At 40.4% G+C, this 20034-nt stretch overlaps 1 protein-coding gene across 1 annotated transcript; it reads right to left on the reverse strand.

Annotated features, from left to right (window-relative positions):
• Window positions 1-715: 715 nt before the first annotated feature.
• Window positions 716-4167, reverse strand: LOC149826593 (putative expansin-A17). Its single transcript, XM_090020070.1, has 3 exons — window positions 4047-4167; window positions 2549-2870; window positions 716-1022 (listed from the first exon to the last, which is right to left on the reverse strand). Exons 1-3 carry the CDS (start codon window positions 4165-4167, stop codon window positions 716-718), a joined length of 750 nt encoding a protein of 249 aa, XP_089876196.1.
• Window positions 4168-20034: the final 15867 nt, after the last annotated feature.

The following is a 20034-nucleotide window of genomic DNA, read 5'->3' on the forward strand; positions in this document are numbered from 1 at the left end:
ATTTTCAACATTTTAAAATGTGTGAAAATTATAGTTTTCCCCTTAAATATAAAAACATATGATTGCCCATTGAAACAAATAGAAATAACATAACTACCCCTATTGAGGGGCACAATAGGAAAAGAGGAATGATATGAACAGTTGAAAAGGAGAACCCCCTGAGGGACATTTTTGACATTTTAAGATATTAACTCGGGTTAAGCGAGCGAGTTTAACAGTAAATTACAAAAGGTTTCTCTTTGGCCATTGTTGTAGGGAAAAAGGGGTTGGTATCAAGAATTTCAGAGAAAATGGTACCTAACATGGAACATCTGGAAAAGGGTCATAATTATTGCAAAACAAGTTATTCTTCTCCTACCGGAGAAAAAGTGGCCGTGGAGTAAAGGCTGAATGGGACTCCCAAATTGACTTTTCATGCGTTAAAAATGTGCATAGAATTCTATGGTAAACCAGAAAAAAAAAGCCTCAGCATTGATTGTCTAAGGAAGCAATAAACCACTAGTAACTTTAAACTGATCTTAATTTAGTTACATATCCTCCCAAAACACCAATCATATTAAAAGCATAATAATTTTCCATCAACTCATGGAATTTTTAGATAGTGGGGATTTGGTAAACTACCCCTGATGACCTTCTCATGGTTGGATTTTAATTACAATAATTGAAGAAGAAAAAGAAAAAGAAAAAGAACGATTCACAAACGACCTATTTGCCTTCAGAATTGGACCGAGCTTGAGAAGGTCTGTCCAAACTGCCAATTGCTAGATGCCACATTATTAACGGTACGGAGCTGTCCATCGCTTATCTGGACCCTGAAGGATAGACTTTGACCATTGAGGTAAGAATTGGATTGCCAGTTTGCACCCCAGTTCCTGCTCATTTGTTGCCACCCTGTGTTTGAGCCTTTGATCCATGCTGCCACCACATCGCCTCTCCCACCAACGTTGCTGATCAATACCAACTCAAAATAACTATGACCATTGATGGTGAATCTGATTCCTCCCTTCTTCGAGCATGAAACCCTATTATTGACAAGAGAAAAAAAAGGTGAGTCAGGGTTTAAGATCAGGCATAAAAAGGCTAGCATAAGTCTCCCTACCCGTTTTGGTTTTGGGGGGTGAGATTATGAGGTCTTTTCTTTTTTTACAATTGAAGGGGAAGGGGAGACTACCAACTCGTCTGGTAGGAGCAGTTACTGCACGCCACCATGTGTTGGGATGTCACAAGTTTGAATCCCCACTGATACATAGATTGTTGAGTAACTGTAGTGAAAAAACGAGGGCCTTAAACTTAATTCCCCCCAGCTCTGTTATGAAAAAAAAGAAAAAATGGAGTCATTTTCATGCAGAGTGTTTCCTTTTTCAAGCTAGGTTTTACTTGCTTTTGTCCAGGGCCGTAGCTAGGATTCATGTAAGGGGGGGGGGGGGGGGGGGGGGGGGAAGCAGATCAGGTCATGCTGAAAATGAGCGTTTTTGCTCATGCGGACATCGTGGCCGTCTGTTTGCATTTTGGATGAATGCCACGTGGTTTTGTTGACTTTTGAGCTTTTTAAAATGCAAATCGGATGGCCACGATGTCAGCATGAGCGAAAATGCTCATTTTCAGCATGACCTGATCTGCTTCCGATAGTCTGGGGTTGGGGGCAGTGCCCTCAAATTTTTTTTTGAGATAAAATAAAAAATGGCTACAATTATTAATAAAAATCTATTTCATATGGACAAATCAAACTATTTGCTGCAGTCAAGGCTGGGCTAGGACTGGGCTTTTAAAAAAAAAAAAAATTAACTGGGCCAGGAGGCAGGACTGGGCTACAACCCAGTTCTGCGCCCCCCCTCCCCAGCTCCGCCTATGCTTTTGTTCACATAAAAAAAAAAAGGTAAATAAAAGCATAATGGGCAATTACATTTCAAAAGTTATTGTGTCTCTCCGATGACAAACTTTGTCACAAACCTCGTTTTTGAAAAAATGTCTAGAAGGAAAATTCTTGGGATATTTTTGAAAAATTAAGTTTTTTTTTTAAATATTGGTATACAAAAATATATAGTATATTTAAAATATATAATTATATAATATAAATAAAACAACAATAATATGAGCACTTTGTAAAAGTGTTTTTGTAGTGTCAGTACCAGGTTAAAAATGTGATAATTTCAAAATAGATTATAATTTGAAATTATCTTTTTTTATATAATAACGCCGGGTTTTGACAAAAATATCATGATAAATTCACAATGTTTTCGCAAATATCAGCTACACTGGTAACTATGGCAAAAATTAACCAATGTACTGAAGATATGGACTTTTGGAACACCAATGGACATTACATTAAAGGAAAGGGGTTAAGTTCTACACCATGTTAAACATATCAATGGGCTTATTATCCTCATGATATTTATGTTCAGCATATTTTTACTGTGGTCCTTGTTAAATAAAAACTTGGTTGGTTGGCAAATGTTATTGTGAAAAAGAAAGAGATCCAGGATGTGAGACACCAAATACATAACTGATGGAGCTAAACAGAACGGAAGAAGGACGTCAATACGCATACCTTCTGTAAAAAACAGGGACGATCCCTGCTCTGTAGATGGCAATGCTCTCAAAGGCAGGCTGAGCCATATCAAAATGTTGGCGTGGAGGGTTGCACCATCCCCCATTATCATTGGGCAATGCATAATTTGGTGGGCAAAAGTTGGTGGCAGTAATGGTGATGTACTTGCCCCTCAGACACCATTGTGGCACCTTGGTCGCATCACAAACTATTTGGAAACATGCCCCACATATCTTCCCATCGTTGAAGAGAGCCGTGCTCAAGGCTGCTGTGTTTGTGCCGTAGCCAGTGCTGTACAAGTTACCATAACCACATGCACCCCCTGTACCCATTCATTCATCATTTTGTAAGTATATTAACTCATCACGTCCCTCATTCATGTTGCATTTAACCAAACAAGGTTGTGATCAATTAATAGATCCCTTGGTTTCTGGGTAAAAGATAAATTAAATCTCAGATGCTAGAGTACGTGCACTACCACCGCGGGGCCCGCCTGTTTTTGCAGCAGGATATGTGTGAATGCGTTAAGCTGAAGACATACACCGGATCGAACCTTGCTGGCATGCGGGTGTGTCCACAGCTTAATGTAAGGCAGGGTGGTCGTGTCCTCATCATCATTTTGAAATAGGATGGGTTCCATCATACATTCAATCCTAGCCATCCAATCAATGACTAGATCTGCTGGATGGCTAGGATTGAATGTATGATGGAACCCATCATATTTCAAATGATGTAATCCGTGTTCGTCCTCATCCTCTTCCGGGGTTTAAACACACGGGGGCTGGCCCATTTAGGTGACCAGGTTTCCTCTTTAAAAAAAAAGGATGCTAGAATGCACTAGAGGGCCATTGCTTGGTGCAATGGTAATTGCGAGGCTGTCAGCATGGAGATGCCGGCTCAAGTCCTAAGGGCAGCCACTTCTTGCAGAAAAGCAGAAGGTTAGGACCAATCCTAGTACGAGAAGAGATGCAGTGATCTGGCGAGGTATTCCAATCAATCACTGGACACCATGCATCCACCCTGTTGGGATGAAGGGGAGGAGATTCATGGCGTCCACTCACCCAACTGAGTAACTTTGCAAGGTACTTGGCCAGTACTGGATCTTAGGGATGCAAATGGTTAGGATCGACAACAGCTAAATACACGGGGATTCAGATCAGAATTGGACCCAGAACAGCTAAAAATTGCAAAACCTCTCAGTCTGAGTCCGATCCATTTGCATCCCTATAACTCGATCTGCTCATTATATCCTTGTATTTTTTATTCTCTGTTTTTCCTGGTTCCTGTACTGTTTTGTCAACCAAACGATTTCTCATCGTTTGATCTGCCTTTTGCTTAATTAAAAAAAAAAGTCAAAAAGCTCGATCTGCTCATTCACCCTATATGCTAGAAACAAATGCATGCTTCCTCAAGGATATGCCACACAAATAATCAACAGATAATTGGTGTTCAAGCAGAGAATTCGCATCATCATGAGGAAGTATGATAACCAACTCACCCATTGTTCCAGAGGCATCACTTCCTCCATAGAAGGTTGCATAAGCTATCAACCATTGTGCTCCAACCATGGAAGCATAACATGAAAGGACCAACAAAACAGCTCCAACTTGTGCAGCCATCTTCTTCATTGGTGCTCTTTCAACCAGGTCTGCCTGCGAACTCAAGAGTGCCTATCAACCTATATTTATACACAATCATCTATATTTTGTATTTTTTTAATCCAAGTCAAGAACAGGAAATTATTGGAAGAACACTCAACGTGGCCAAATATTTCTAAATATACTCCAAATAGCTGAAGTGCCCTAAGTATATATATATATATATATGAACTAATGCTATTGTCATATACAAACTTTGAATTAGTACATTCATCTTTAGCGCTGCTGCTTCTCTCAACGGGGAGCTAGAGGTGAAAAGATCAGGTGCAATATGATTGCACAAATATTTGTGCATTAAGCACCGGATCACCCTCCATCTTGGGGACAGGGCCTGTCAGTTATGGGGCCCTAAGCCAGATAGAGGGCGATCAATTGCTTAATGCACAAATTTTGTGCCATGTGATTGCACCCGATCCGGACTCTAGCTAGAGGGATTCCCTTGTAATCAGGTGCATGTCATGTGGACAACTCTCACAAGTGCATGTGCCAGTATGATTAGTACGAGAGAGGGTACAGTTCTGTCCACACCTTGGTTTGCAAAACATCCACACTTTGTTTATTGCAATGCCCAAAGTCAACAATTTTTTATAATGTATTTTTCTCATGAAATGCGCTTGTTGAACATGGCATCCCCTTAAAAAGGTTAGAGAGGATGTTGTCCTGCACTAGATGGCTTCTTGTTGCCTTTTAGTCGGTGTCTTTATTTAATTAATCCTCTGATGCTTTTAACTACAGCAAACACCATACCTTTCAACGGTAGGCAACTGCCTCTCAAGTACCCACGGAAAATATATATATATATATATATATATATATATATATATATATATATATATATATATATATATATATATATATATATATATATATATATATATATATATATATATAGCGAAATATGTAAAATTGGTATGCACCAAGATTTTTATAGTTTTTTTTTTAACTAAAATTTTACTGTACGGATGTGTGATCTAGATGCTTGGTTTTATAGAAACAGACTCTTAGATGATCCAATTATGATGTATAAGAAGGATCTTTTAAGGCTTGAAAATCAATGGCGCAAAATTTTTGTAAATATTCAAGCATACAAAATCATATATATATATATATAAGGAGGAGGTCAACTTTCTTGGGCGTATGTTTAGGGCCTTTGCACATGGGTGATGGGATAATGAGCTATCTTTCACACAGTTTTTTGTATGCAAATTGTTAGTTTAGATTAATGATAACCAAGCCCATGTATGGTGGTTATCGATCCTTGGGAGCATAGTCACAAGTCTCATTCTTGGAAAATACGAGCAATGGAAAATGGCGTGACATTTTCAAAAAGCTAATTTTTCTTGAGAAAAATCTCAGGAATATAAGCATTTTTTAGTCACAAAATTTAACTGCATACTGGCAATGATCGAAATTATCGCATTGAATTGAGATAGGTGGCATTTGTTCCTATGCTAAAGAGTTGTTCTAAAGAATTGGTCGATGAAATACCGATCCTTGATCAATGACTGGATCCACAAAAAATATGATCGGTCTTGAATGACTTGTCTCATTTTCAAAGGAGGCAGCATTGCCCAAGTAAACAAAACGGCTGGTTAGTTGTGTTAGGGACCCAGACCTATTGATCACCAACCGTCTGGAATAAGTTGAACCGCATATTTTGGGTCCATGGCTAGGCCAATAATTGAGTTTCCAAAATGACAAAAGATTCGCAAAGTTATTGACTGTTGAAATATTTATTAAGAGAGAAAAACTGCCAACGTGAAAATGCGAGAAAGCAGGGTTCTATGATAAGTTGCAAGTTGGTACTCTTTGGAATGCACATGATTGGTTGAGTGTTATGGTTGACAAAGAGTTGGATGATTGAGTGCACGCGTAGAATGTTCGTTCGCTAGGTTTGGTTCCATTGTCATTTTGTGGATAATGGCCATGCAAGTCTAGCTATATATAGGTTAGATTACATTTCCAGCAAAAAATTATAAAATAATATTAATAATAATAAGAATGATAAGTTCTATCAAAAAAATAATAAGAAATTTTAAAAGCATCACGATAATATTGTCATATATTCAAATTACTGTCTTTTTATCATTTTTTCAATTATATCACAATAATATCATAATATTTTTAAAATATTGATGCTATCTTTGACTACTGATATGTATTGGATTTCATTCAAACGATAATAAAATGATATATGAAATTAAAAAAAATAAAATCAAATGTCAAAAAACACAATGCCTAGATAATGAAACAAAAAACTCGACACTGCAGTGCTTCTAAGAATCAAGCTAAAAGCTTCGAAGCACTTCCATTTCTTGTTAAAATTCTAAGAAATTTGATCATATGGGGACAATGTTTGCCCAGTATTATCCCTTCATGATCATAATACCATTGAAGATGCTCCGAGTACACCTCCTTGTCCAAGTCTCTATTTAAGAAAATATTCTTCACATCCAACTGTACTTTAATTTAGCTATAGTAAGAAGGATTCTTATAGTTGTCATATGGCGTAAATGTTTATGCATAAACAACTTCATATCCTTCAATTGATTTGTATGCCTTGGTGTTGATTCCGTAGATTCACTTACATCCTACTAAATTCTTTTCTAAGTAAAAGTTTCATTAGCTCTTATGTGCATTTTTTCCAGTGCGCTCAACTCCTTAGTCATTGCCTTTTGCCACTTTTCTTTAGTTATTTGCAAAACAATTAGGTTCAACGTGTCTATGTGTGCAGCTGTGTGTGTACAACAGTGTTGTGAGAGGCGTACGCCTCAGTACCTGAAGCGTACGCCTCAGAGGCGAGGCGCACGCTCAAGGTACTGAGGCGTTGCTGTGATGCGCCCCTCATCAACCTCCGACCAGTTGTGACCACCGACCACCGGAGTTGCTGTGCTGCAGCTGCTGCTCAGTCTTCTCCGACCACCGGACGACCGGCATATCCCTCGCTTCCGTACCAGCTGGGCGGTGGTCCTTCTCTTACTGCCTCCCCTCCCACCGCTTCACTTCCATTCCAGTTGTGAGAGGCGTACGCCTCAGTACCTGAGGCGTACGCCTCAGAGGCGAAGCGCAGGCTCAACGCCTCGCTTCGCCTCATCGCATTTAACAACCTTGGTGTACAATTAATTTAGCAAAACCTTCTTTTAATTTTTTTGTCTTTTGTTAATCTAACTTGACAAATGTCATTTACATGCTTTGTTTAGTAGAATTAGTTTTTCAACTGCAGAAATTTGATGTGCATGCAGTTTTTTTTTTGTGATACAAAATCAATGGTTATAAACACACCAAATATTTTCTACTAAAAAATGTTTTCCATAAAAAAAACATGATTTGAGGATCAATTCCTAATAAATCGACCATGCAAACATTTCTAAAATGTTAGCTTGAGCCAAAACGAACTATCTTGAGATCCAAACTAGATTGTAGGTACAATCCATTGTAGTTTAGTACAATCATTTGTATGTACAAATGACTTGGCAAACTTCTTTTTTTTAGTCAAAATGACGCCAAAGATGCAATCTACATGTTTTTTAGTAGGAACTACTTTTTGAATTACTAGAATATGGCCTACGTACATGTTTTTTCTTGGGATGTAAAAATTGATGGTTGTAAATTCACCGAATTTTTTCAACTCAAGGAAACATGACTTTTCATAAAAAAAAATGGTCCAAGGGTAGATTTCCACTAAATCAACCGTGTTGAACACACCCATGAGGTTATACTAAGTCAATGTGACATGACTTGCATCACGAGTTTCCAACTAGATTATAGGTCTCTCTCTCTCTCTCTCTCTCTCTCTCTCTCTCGAGAGAGAGAGAGAGAGAGAGAGAGAGAGAGAGAGAGAGAGAGAGAGAGAGAGACTCCATAGATGTATTTGGGATTGGGAATTTTGAGTTTTATGGTGCTTTTTTTTGCAATATTGACTCCATAGATGTATTTGGCATGGTCGATTTACTATGAATAGATACCTTGATTATATAACAACAACAACAACTACTACGCCTTCATCCCAAAACAATTGGGGTCGGCGATATGAACCAAAAAAGAAAATCATTCTGGGTCTTCCACATGAATCCTTCTCCTCCAATCATTTCTATCCAATGCCATGTCCTCGGTGAGGTTCAAAGCATTCATATCCTTTCCTATCACCTCTATCCATGTCTTCCTAGGCCTACCTCTGTGACACCCTCAGAATTTCCGACTTTGAAAATCCTTTGGGTTTTTGGATAATTTTTTTTTTAAAATATTGCGCAAATGCGAAAACACCAAAAAGGGAAAACAAGTGAAAAACTCTGGGCGGATCACAGGGTGAAACAACAATGATATGAAACATCTTTTATTTATCACATTTTACAAATAGTACAACCATTCCCTTTACAAAAACTCTGCCAAGATCCTTGACGTTCTAGAAGTGTGGGTTCAGTCCTCTGCCGCACATCGAGCTCCATCACACGCCTAGAAGCAAAACACTTGTATCCCCATAAAACAGGGTTAGTACTCTTGCGAGTTGGTGAGACAAACCAAAACACAATATACCAATATGTGGAAAACGAAAGCACAACTTATCATGAAACACATAGCATTCTCATTCATTCACAATAATTGAACAGGTATAACATAAGCAAATATAAAGAGAGCGACAAAACTACACATGGAGCAATAAGTGATAACTACTAGCAATAACAAGCTTTTAGAACATAAGTTGATGCAATTAGGCAACACATGAGAAAATGACCACGACATCCATTACACAATTCATAGCATTTATAGCATGATATGCATCACAGAACATAATCAACTAATGTAACAACACAAGAGAATATGTCATGCAGAACAGATAAGTTATCGTGAACTGTGCATAGATACAAGTGGACATATATGAGCATCGTGCAAAAAGTACGAGAACTAGCAATGTGACGATACAAATCATTGAGCATCACGATGAGACAGTTAGAAACATTTAGCCATGGTAAGGCGTCTCTAGAAGCGAATCACGAGATGTGTAAAAGCATATAAACCATGTATCTCTAACATAAGCGAGCACACCTCGCGAGGTGGGGCCTTCACCCACACCAAAACTCACCAAGAAGTTCCAATTCTCACATAAGTCTCAAAACACTAAATTTTCCATATGTGTGCCTCAAGATCCCTTCGTACTTAGGGAAGTACATTTAATTGCCAAAGTGATTCGTACACCCAAATATCATGAATATGAACAAGTGATTGCATTCATTTGTGTGCTAGCTTTCGTGCTAAGGTGTGTGGCAGTGTACATGCCACAAGATCTTCTTCATGATACTACGTCACCTAACACGTGATGATACTCTTAAATAAATAATTTGTGACATGCCATGGTGCCAAATACGTAAGACAAGAGAAGTGCCACAATTGCATTATTTCGTTTGACATACACCATAGGTCTACGCAAAAACCATATTTTACTTAAAGGCATTTGATAAGGTGTCATTTGCAAGCACTTTGTGTTCTATTGCAAAAGCGGACATACGCACATACGTGTGAGACCATACCACATCACATCGATGGTTTTATCATTTCTTTATGCATACATAACCATATTTGTGTAAGTTAGCTTTGGACAACGTGCACTCTTCGTCCACGACGCGATGAGTCGAATTCTATGAAATTGTCGGGGAAATTGGAACCCGTGTCGTAAGCTCACATGCAGCCCAAAGGCTGCTGCCTGGAGGCTCGCTAACAAACCTAAAAGCGCGACGAATGGGAGAAAAATTCCAGCTGCTGGGTGGGTGTCTGTCCAAAACAGACCCACTAACTACCTGCCACCCGGTGCCATAGGACACCACATGCACACAGCAGGGCCCAATTTGGGCAGCACTGCTGAACCAAAAAGGGAGACAGCAGGCTATGTTGTAACTGCGCCAACATGACCCTGTTGCAAGGGCCGATCCACCTGGACCGAGTAGGTCTGGTCCAGGGAAAGACCACGGGAGTAGGTCTCGGCAATGAAGGACAGCCCAGGTCTGAACTGACTAGTCCAGACCCACGTCGGGCTGGTTCACACAAGAGCGAGGTCTAGACTGGGCGTCTAGACCGAGTGTGGCTCAGCCACCAAAAACAGCCCAGGTCTGGGTCGACTGCTCCAGACCCATAAATGGGCGTGCTTAAACCTGCACCACCAAACAGAGGGGTGCAGGCCTACCAGCCTGCACCCGGCTACAGCCTATCGGCCACACTAGTTGCAACAGGTCCATGAATCCCCAAAAAGAACAACTAAGGCGTGAAGGTCTTGACGCCCCCAACCGAACTTAGCTCAGAACGGGGCCTTTGACAGGTTTGGACCATATTCGGTCTAGACCATGTCAGGTCAAAGATGACCGAATCCCACAAACCCCACCGTGAGGCTCGGTCGTGGGTCGTTCCAGACCACAAAAGAAGAAAGGAAAACGCCCAGTCTGGTGGTCGGTCTGGAGATACCTACTGCTGGACATGTCCAGCAGTCTGGACTAGTCCCTACGGGCAAGAAAATAAACCATGGCCAGACAAAACAGAAATGAAGTAAGATAAAAAGAAGAAAAACAATGGTGCGATCCACCATGGCTCGACCTGCCCTCCCCAGGCCAGCTGCACCCGAACCCAAGAGGGTCGACCCGACTGGGTATGGCTGCTGAGCATAGGGTCGGTCTAAGGCCTCCTTGCCAACCGAAGGAACCCCTCGTAACAGCCTAGATTTGCTGCCATAACCGGGCAGAATCTTGGCCATCATGAACACAAACCCAAAGAGGTAAAAAAAAGAAGAAGGCTAAGGCAGTCAAAGTGCAAAGCGAAATTGTTAGAGAAGTATAAGCATAGAACTTCACAAAAATGCAAGAAACGTAGAAACTTGCTCAATCGAAACCCACAACATGATATGTGAAAAGGAAACTCACAGTTTTACAAACATATTGGTAGTCATGAGAATGGGGAATCTCACCTACGAGGCTTTCAATATTGAAGAGGAGCCTCCACAAGAATGGTGCCTAGCACCCACGCCTCTCACGGTTGGGAGATGGAGGAGAGAGGGGAGAGCAAGAGAGTGTGAATGAGAAAGAATGAAGAGAAGAGAGAGAAGGAAAATCGCCCATTTGGGCTTTCCTTCTTTCTCCTAGGTATGAGTACCTAGGGCTTCTCGATTGAATGGCTGGGATTAACCCAAATTGGATGGAAAGCTGGAGTGCTCTACGCCCCCCCCCCCCCCCCCCCCCCCCATAGCCACCCAAAATGCCAATAAAAATCTTCTTTTTGAAATCTTTGAAAAATCTTTCAAACATGTCATTCCTTAAAGTTTTTAAAATGCCATTAAGACCTTTGAAATTTACAAGGAATGTCCTAGGGTTGCCGCCCCCTACAACCAGTGCATGTGCAGCCTTCTGGCTGCACTAAAAACTTTTCAAAATTGCCATGGGTTGTCGCCCACTTGGCCAACCCATGGCTGGGATTCAAAAGGAAGTTGGGGTTATTACACCCCTGCCACCGCCCAGCTGGTCAACCATTGACCAACTGGTCCTCATAGCCACAAACGTCCAACCATAGGGGCGCATAAAGGGCTGGGTCATCCGTGGATCTGGGCCAACTCCAGATCCAAAAATGCTAATGCAACAATATAAAAGGAAATGCTCATTTAATGATTTTAAAATAAAATTTGAATTCATCATAAAATATACTCATTTTCACAATCTTAATTGACATGAAATGTTCAAAGCTTCTTTAAGAAATTTCTCTTCGTTTGCGAGAAATACACTCGTTACGACTTGCGTACTATCGTTAAGCAATTCTCGTAATTCACATGCACTGACAGAGGTTTTCCGTCGTATAGGTCCTAAATTCGGGGACAAACTAAATACATATATTATGAACTTATCCTTAAATTTTCAGAAGTTAATTCATCCAGAATTGAGCTTTTCTTACTCATATACTGTACTTACGCGATTTCGGGTCGCGCACATAATGAACTGAAACACAAAGCATAATCAAATTATATCTAATTTCGCGCCACAACCTCATAAACATACGAAGGTATACACCTTAACTCTATGAAAACAGTAAATTCTTTAGAAAATTTTGCGGGTCTTACATCCTACCCTCCTTAAAAAAGATTTCATCCGCGAAATCACAAAACATCAAACAACGGCAAAAAATGGTCAGATCACATCTGACGGTGCCTAATCAGCAACAACTAAGTCTCTAGTAGACTTCCTCGGACAAAACTTGGCAATATGCCCTGGTTGTCCACACTTGAAACACTTGCCATCGTAGTGAGGACAAGCTCCAAAAGCATGATATTCGTTGCATCGTCGACACTTCCGCTGGACATTCAATCGTTGGGATTGCCTTTCCTGGTGGTTCTGATGCTCTCTAGTAGGTGGCGAGGACTCCTTCCTACTAGGATTCTTCTCACTCATAATCGCAAAAACCTGAGTCTGTTGTTCAGCTTGGTCTTCATCCAATAGAGTAGCTACCTCAATAACCACTTCGAGCGACTTTGGCCTGCTAGTGAACACTTTGGTTTTCAGGGTAGGCCTCAAACCACGAGCGAACTTCATTGCTCGTTCTTTCTCCGCAACATAAACATTTGGACAATATTGTTCTAAACAACGAAACTTCTTAATATAGTCAGACAGGGTCATCATCCCCTGTTGCAGATCTAGGAATTCTTGCATCTTCTTACTTCGTTCATGCTTAGGAAAATACGTCGAGTTAAAAACTTCGACAAATTCATCCCACGTAACATTTGTGTCTTTGAATTTAATCGAAGAGATCATGTCCCACCACTTCTCAGCATGGTCTTTCAAATGATAAGTACCAAAGTTCACTTTCTGTTCCTCTGGGACACCCAAAACGCGAAAAATACGTTCTATCTCCTGTATCCATGACTCAGCAACTTCAGGGTCCGTCTTACCCTCAAAAGCAGAAGGATCCAATTCCTTGAAACGCTTATAGGTAACTGTACTTATGTTCTGCCCACCTTGGGCTACAGACTGAAGATTCACACCCATTTGTTGCATCGCAACCACTTGTTGTTGCACAACCTCCACAAGGTTGCTCACAGTGCCCATAATATCATTGCATCTGGTCTTCCAAGTTATCTATCATGACAAAAAGACATAAAAATTAATCGATAGGTCTGACAACCATGCTCGCTTAAACGACAATCGCAGCAATCATTCAAAAATCATCAGGTGCACTACACATAATTCAAGCAAAGTACACCATAACTAAATCATGCATCAAGACAACATATAAACACGTTCCACGAACAACCTCAAGCGACACCATACAAGGCCGCTATCGCTAGAAAGTCACCATTCTAGACGACTAATGTTAGAGAATCACCACAACAAAACAAAGAGAATCATTAATCATATGACATCGTTAGGGAATCACCACCCTAGCGGCATCATTAGAGAATCACCACTCTAACGACATCATCAGAGAATCACCACTCTGATGGCATTACTAAAGAATCACCACTCCAGTAGCATCATTAGAGAATCACCACCCTAATGGCATCGTTAGAGAATCACCACTCTAACGACATCATCAGAGAATCACCACCCTGATGGCATTACTGAAGAATCATCACTCCAGTAGCATCATTAGAGAATCACCACCCTAATGGCATCGTCAGAGAATCACCACCCTGACGGCATCGCTAGAGAATAGTCACTCTAACGGCATTGTTGAAGAATCACCACCTCAACAACATCATTAGGAAATCACCATCCTAATGGCATCCTTAAAGAATCACCACTCTAACGGCATCATCAGAGAATCACCACCCTGATGGCATCGTCAGAGAATCACCACTCCAACGGTATCACTGGAGAATCACCACTCCAATGACCTTCATTAGAGAATCATCACTCTAATGACATCACTAGAGAATCACCACTCCAACGGTATCACTGGAGAATCACCACTTCAATGACCTTCATTAGAGAATCACCACTCTAATGGCATCACTAGAGAATCACCACCCTAGCGGCATTACTGGAGAATCACCACCCCAGTAGCATCATTAGGGAATCATCACCCCAATGGCATCATCAGAGAATCACCACCCTAACGGTATTATTGAAGAATCACCACCCCAGCAGCATCATTAGAGTATCACCACCCTAATGACATCGTCAGAGAATCACCACCCTGATGGCATCGTTAGAGAATCACCACTCTAACGACATTGTTGAAGAATCATCACTTCAACAACATCATTAGGGAATCACCACCCTAATGACACCGTTAGAGAATCACCACTCTAACGGCATCATTAGAGAATCACCACCCTGATGGCATCGTCAGAGAATCACCACTCCAACGGTGTCACTGAAGAATCACCACTCCAATGACCTTCATTAGAGAATCACCACTCTAATGGCATCGCTAGAGAATCACCACCCTAGCGGCATTACTGGAGAATCACCACCCCAGTAGCATCATTAGAGAATCACCACCCCAATGGCATCATCAAAGAATCACCACCCTAGCAGCATCATTAGAGCATCACCACCCTAATGGCAACGTCAGAAAATCACCACCCTGACGACATTGTTAGAGAATCACCACTCTAACGACATTATTGAAGAATCATCACTTCAACAACATCATTAAGGAATCATCACCCTAATGGCATCGTCAGAGAATCACCACCCTGACGGCATTACTGGAGAATCACCACTCCAGCAGTATCATTAGAGCATCATCACCCTAATGGCATCGTTAGAGAATCACCACTCTAACGGCATCGCTGAAGAGTTACCCCTCCAACGACATCATTGGCACTACCTGGAATTACCATTTGAGCCAACTCACCACAATCCGCCCGACAGTAGTTGGGAAAACAAAAATCCCCACAACGCTCTCTCAAGAGCGACAACACCCCGAAGATTGGTGTTATGCTATCCCCAACAACGACCCTCTCAGGAGTCAAATGCCATCACCGACAACACAAATGCAACATGCTACAGGCAAAACATCACTTACGTTCTCATCACCAAGAACGACTGGGGATCGATAGCATCCTCCAACGGGATACACAGAGGCTCAACTAGCACAGACAAGGCTTTAGCCTTCTGTCCAAAAGGTCATATCCGAAAAGATACCCTTCGTCAAAGACAGGGTCACGAACAATTCCAACAAGTTGGAAAAGAGGGAAAACACTCACTTAGAGCCTCACACGACGATTCTTATCGAAACCACATCGTCTTCAACACGATGAGGATAAAAGTTCGATTATCGTTATGATTCTTCAATCGTCTCTATCAACACAATGTGGAACGAAAAGGGCGAACTACGCAAGTAGTTCCCTAGGTCTCAGTCAAGAACTTCAACTCTCACAGGAGTCGACTCGAACAAGCTTGGGAAATATATCCACAAGCGTAAATGAACTCCTTGGTTCCGACATTTGGTACCTTAAGCCAAAAATACAAGGCCTAAACATGAAATTGTGTCTCGCATCGGACGACACCCGCAATATCATAGAATTTAATCTAAACATGCAGGAGAAGTAACTAGGCAATAAAAACATAATTCTACTGGGCAAAGCATACTTACAGTGCGATGGTCGATGCGTGCAGAGATGTTATCGTCGCGAAATTTTTCCCCTGTCTTCCCTTCCTTGCGAAAGAGAGAAAGAGGAAACGCTTTCGCGCTTCAAACTTGACCGGATTTTGGAAATTGTTTTGAAATACTCGCCTCCGTTTTGAAAATTGCGGGAAAATCCATGGGATGGGGCTCGACCTGTCGGTACGAGGTTCGACCGTTCCTGCCGCCTTTAACAGGGGTAATTGAACCAAGGACCAAAATTATGCTTGACTTAGCGAAATTATCAAAGTTATGTTCTATCCTAAATGCACAGAGAATTCAGGCATGTGCTGTGAGATTTTGGAAAATGCAGCTTGGGAAAACATGATGTATGCTTGGAAAATATTTGGAGTTGAAAAGATTCTCTCAGGAAAAAGCTGAAAGTCAATTTCTCAGGAAACTCAGATGAAAAAAATTTGAAATCTCAGAAAAGTTCATAAAGACTTGGGAAAATTATGAATGGTTGAAAATCCTGGGAAAATGGAAGTGATTCTTGAGAAAAGATGAACCTTTAGAAAAGGGAAACACTTCTTAGGAAAACTCGGACTTTGAGAGTTTTCTTAGGAAAATGATGGAAGATTTATAGGAAAACTCATTGGGAAAGGAAATTCAACACTTGGGAAATCGAAATCCTGGGAATTTTACCTTTTGAAATACTTGGAAATCGATTTTGGATCTTGGAGAAAGATTGGAAAACTCTTTTGAATCTCTTAAGAAAATATCATTTTCCAGGGAAAACTGTGGAAAAACTTGTCTTTGGAAAACCGATTTTGAAAAATCCTTAGAGTTTCTTAAGAAATCGATTTCTTGAGAATGAAGTTTTATTGAGAAAATCTTGAGAAAATCAATGATTTTATGATGCAAATGACATGAGTGAATGAATGCACTTTGAAAAGATTTTATAAGAGATTTGTTGGAAAAATATGCATTAAGTCAAGATAAATCCTTCACATATCCTGACTGTGGCCATGAATATGTTCAGAATTTAGTTGATTTGATGCACATGATTTTGAAAACTTTGGAAATATGATGTGCATTTTAAGATAGCCTAAGAGTGTAGGCTCTATGTGACTAGTAGAAAGATGATGGATCTGGGTCTCGTCCATATTCCGACTAGGGCCGTAAATATGGATCCCACCGAGTCCATCAACTCCCTAAGAGTTGGTGCACGTGCCATTTGTGAACATCCATAGTGCTTTTGAAATAAAATGCATGAATCATAGAAACAGGATATTGCATAAATTCAAACTATATGATATGCATCCTAGTCTAAGCAGAAAATTAACTCTATTATTCCAAAATTTACATCATTACATCACTAAATAAAGGAAATAAAAGAAATTTGCAGACTTCAGCTCCTTCTTTGGAATGTCCCTGCCAAGCTTGAAATAAAGTTAGCTCAACTATGTGGGTTTCTCCAAGATTTTCCAATAATATTATGAAATTATTGGATTTAATTGGATATAAACCCTATTCTCATGCTTCCTTGATATTTTGAAAAGATGAAAATGCTATAAATTCAGTAGAAAACAATTTGAAATTCGGAATTGAGGTTAAAATGACCAAAATACCCCTAAAATTAAAGTTACATATTTAAAATCAGGGTTTTTTTAAGGAAAACTAGGTAAAATTGAGATTTCAAAATTCAAATTGAATCCAATGATGATAAAATGCAGTAAGGGACATGATGACATGCTTCTAAACACATTAGGACTGTAAAATCAGAATTTTTGCAATTTATCCAAAATAACGAATTTCGCTTGTTTTTCACTTGGATCCGGGTCCTACGGGACCCTGTTTTGGTATTATGACTAATTCGAACCTCAAATGGATTCCAAATTGCACCAAATTCGGTATGAAGCATCTACTTACTCTGATAAACAGCCTAAAATGCTAAAAATCATGAAATGATATGATTTAAATGCTACAATTCAAAGAAAGTCCTAAAATGGTGGATTTTGCCTATGGATCCGAACCAAATGCAATGCTTAACATGATAATGCAAGATTTACACCATGAAAACTTCTGATATTTTTCAGACTGCTAAAAGACCCGAAATGGAACATTTTTGGTTTTTACAGCCTCGGGATTTGAGCCATGGTGAGTTTAATAACAGAGATTTAGTTCTGACAGAGGTAAAAATCACCCTAATCGGATGTAAAATGCCAAACAAAATATAAAACAGCCATGGAAATTTATGAAATTAATCAGAGCTATGAACGACACCTACCTAAACAACTTTTATGTTCATGACTTTGGCATTTGATCAACAGAAACATGGATAAAAATATAACTATTCTTGCCTAAACTAATAGAACAGACAAATGTAGCAAAACAGGAGACTGACAAAAAAAATCCGAAGCAGGTATCAACACTGTTCTAAAAATCACAGGCTTTCAGATGCAAACAGAGGACATCTCGGACACAACTTTCACTTTTTACGGTTTTGGATTTGGAGCAACACACAAAGAGAAACCATAGCCCTAAGTCGACCCAAGATCTCAGAGGCCCAAATTAGGCTCTGACACGTGTCCCAAACTCTCGGATTTTTGTCAGACATTAAAAAAAATCATAAAAATCTGAAACAATCATATTAAAAACTAGACATTCTCCCAAGTTCATAACATCTTTCGGATCGAAAATCGGATCTCCCATGAGAGATATCTCGATTTTCCAAGTCGGCAGATGATTTTCAAAACGCATCCCGGGTAACAAAACCCGACTTGCTATTTTGAATGTTTACCGCAGTAAACAAATTCAAATGCCTCCGAATTTTTGGCAAAATTTCAGGGACAACTAAGGGCGCATTCCGTGATGTTTTTGGGATTTTTAATAAAAAATAAATGCATGAAATGACGTGTGGACTGACTGGCAAAAACAGAGACCTACTGAAAATAAGCAGAATTGAAATAAATGCTAAATTAATCCTAATTAATTCATGAAATATGCTAAATGAATGAAATAAAATGCAAATTAAATCTAGCTAACTACATGCATGTTAAAAATCATCAAGGAAGCATAATGAAACATTTTTATATATGTCGTTTTATGAGAATAGCTCAATCCATCCCTCGGATGAGCTCTTTCTTCAAACGACTCCCGATTCGAATTATGGCATCAAATCAAGGGGAAAAGAAGTGCACCTTGCTTTGTTACGCAGCGTAGAAGCTCTTAAAAGGGGCGGCTATCACGAGCTTCCATCGTCCTTCGCTCCGGGCTTCGGATGGTTCACCCAAATTGACCTCCGCTTGAATCGAATTGGCCACTGCACGAGCTTTACTCCACCTTCTCCAATGAGCCAAAGGGGGCACGATTTCCAAGGTTCAAAATCAAATGTTAGGAAGGCTAGGTCGAATTCTCCAGTTCACAAAAATGGTCTCCAAAAAAAAATGCTCTTCTCCCCCTGGGCGTGGAGCCTTGTTTTTATAAATTTTCTGAAGAAATTTGAAATTCAAACAGGCTCAATCTGAGCCCTCCATGTGGCGCCATCTCAGGGGGTGCTATCTGGGGGTTTGAAATTCGAATTTGGCTTTTGTAGGGAGCCCTCAGGTGGCGCCACCTCATGGTGCTATTTTGATTTTTGAGAAAAATAAAAAAAATGGAAATTTTGTGGGTGAGACACCTCAGCAGGGGGAATTTGGAATTTTTCAAAAGTTTGCTTGATTCTCTCTGCAGAGAACTCCCAGAAGGCGCCACCTCAGAGGGTGCTCTCTTGGAGTTTGAATTTCAAATTCACTTTTTGTAGGGAGTCCTCAGGTGGCGCCACCTCATGGTGGGCTACCTTTATTAAAATTAAAATAAAAATCAAAAAATGGAGCCAAGTGGAATCCTGGAATGGCGCCACCTCAAAAGGTGTTGGACACATGTCAGAAGGACAGAGCAGTGGGCTCAGAAGGCGCCACCTCAGAGGAATTTGAATTTTGCTTTTTCTGGTGAAAGGAGATCTGGACATGTGGCAGTCCAGGATGGTTCCAAGTGTCGGCCTGCTGGTGTGGTTCTTCAGATGGCGCCACCTCAAAGGAGAATTCGAATTTCAAATGGAGGTTGGCCCTGGAGGAATGGAGGATGGACATGTGGCGCCACCTCAGGGTGGCTCCTACAATGCCATGTGGCAGGAGGGATAGGCAAGGGACATGTGGCGCCCTCATAGGCCATCTGGAAAAATCAGAGCTCAGGATTTGCGCCACCTAGGCCTTGTTTGAATTTTGAATGGTTTGCTTTTTCTGAAGAAAG

Source organism: Nuphar pumila, chromosome 10 (assembly GCF_984573655.1).
Source record: "Nuphar pumila chromosome 10, dmNupPumi1.hap1.1, whole genome shotgun sequence".
In the NCBI taxonomy this organism is placed as follows: Eukaryota; Viridiplantae; Streptophyta; class Magnoliopsida; order Nymphaeales; family Nymphaeaceae; genus Nuphar; species Nuphar pumila.

What these genes read in the sequence shown, in the direction of transcription:
- LOC149826593 (XM_090020070.1), bottom strand. Translation starts at nt 4,167, where the DNA reads ATGGCTGCACAAGTTGGAGCTGTTTTGTTGGTCCTTTCATGTTATGCT. An exon ending in TGATGCCTCTGGAACAATGG is followed by an intron (nt 2,871 to 4,046) that starts GTGAGTTGGTTA and finishes GAATGGGTACAG; the next exon opens with GGGGTGCATGTGGTTATGGT. An exon ending in GTCCCTGTTTTTTACAGAAG is followed by an intron (nt 1,023 to 2,548) that starts GTATGCGTATTG and finishes TGTCAATAATAG; the next exon opens with GGTTTCATGCTCGAAGAAGG.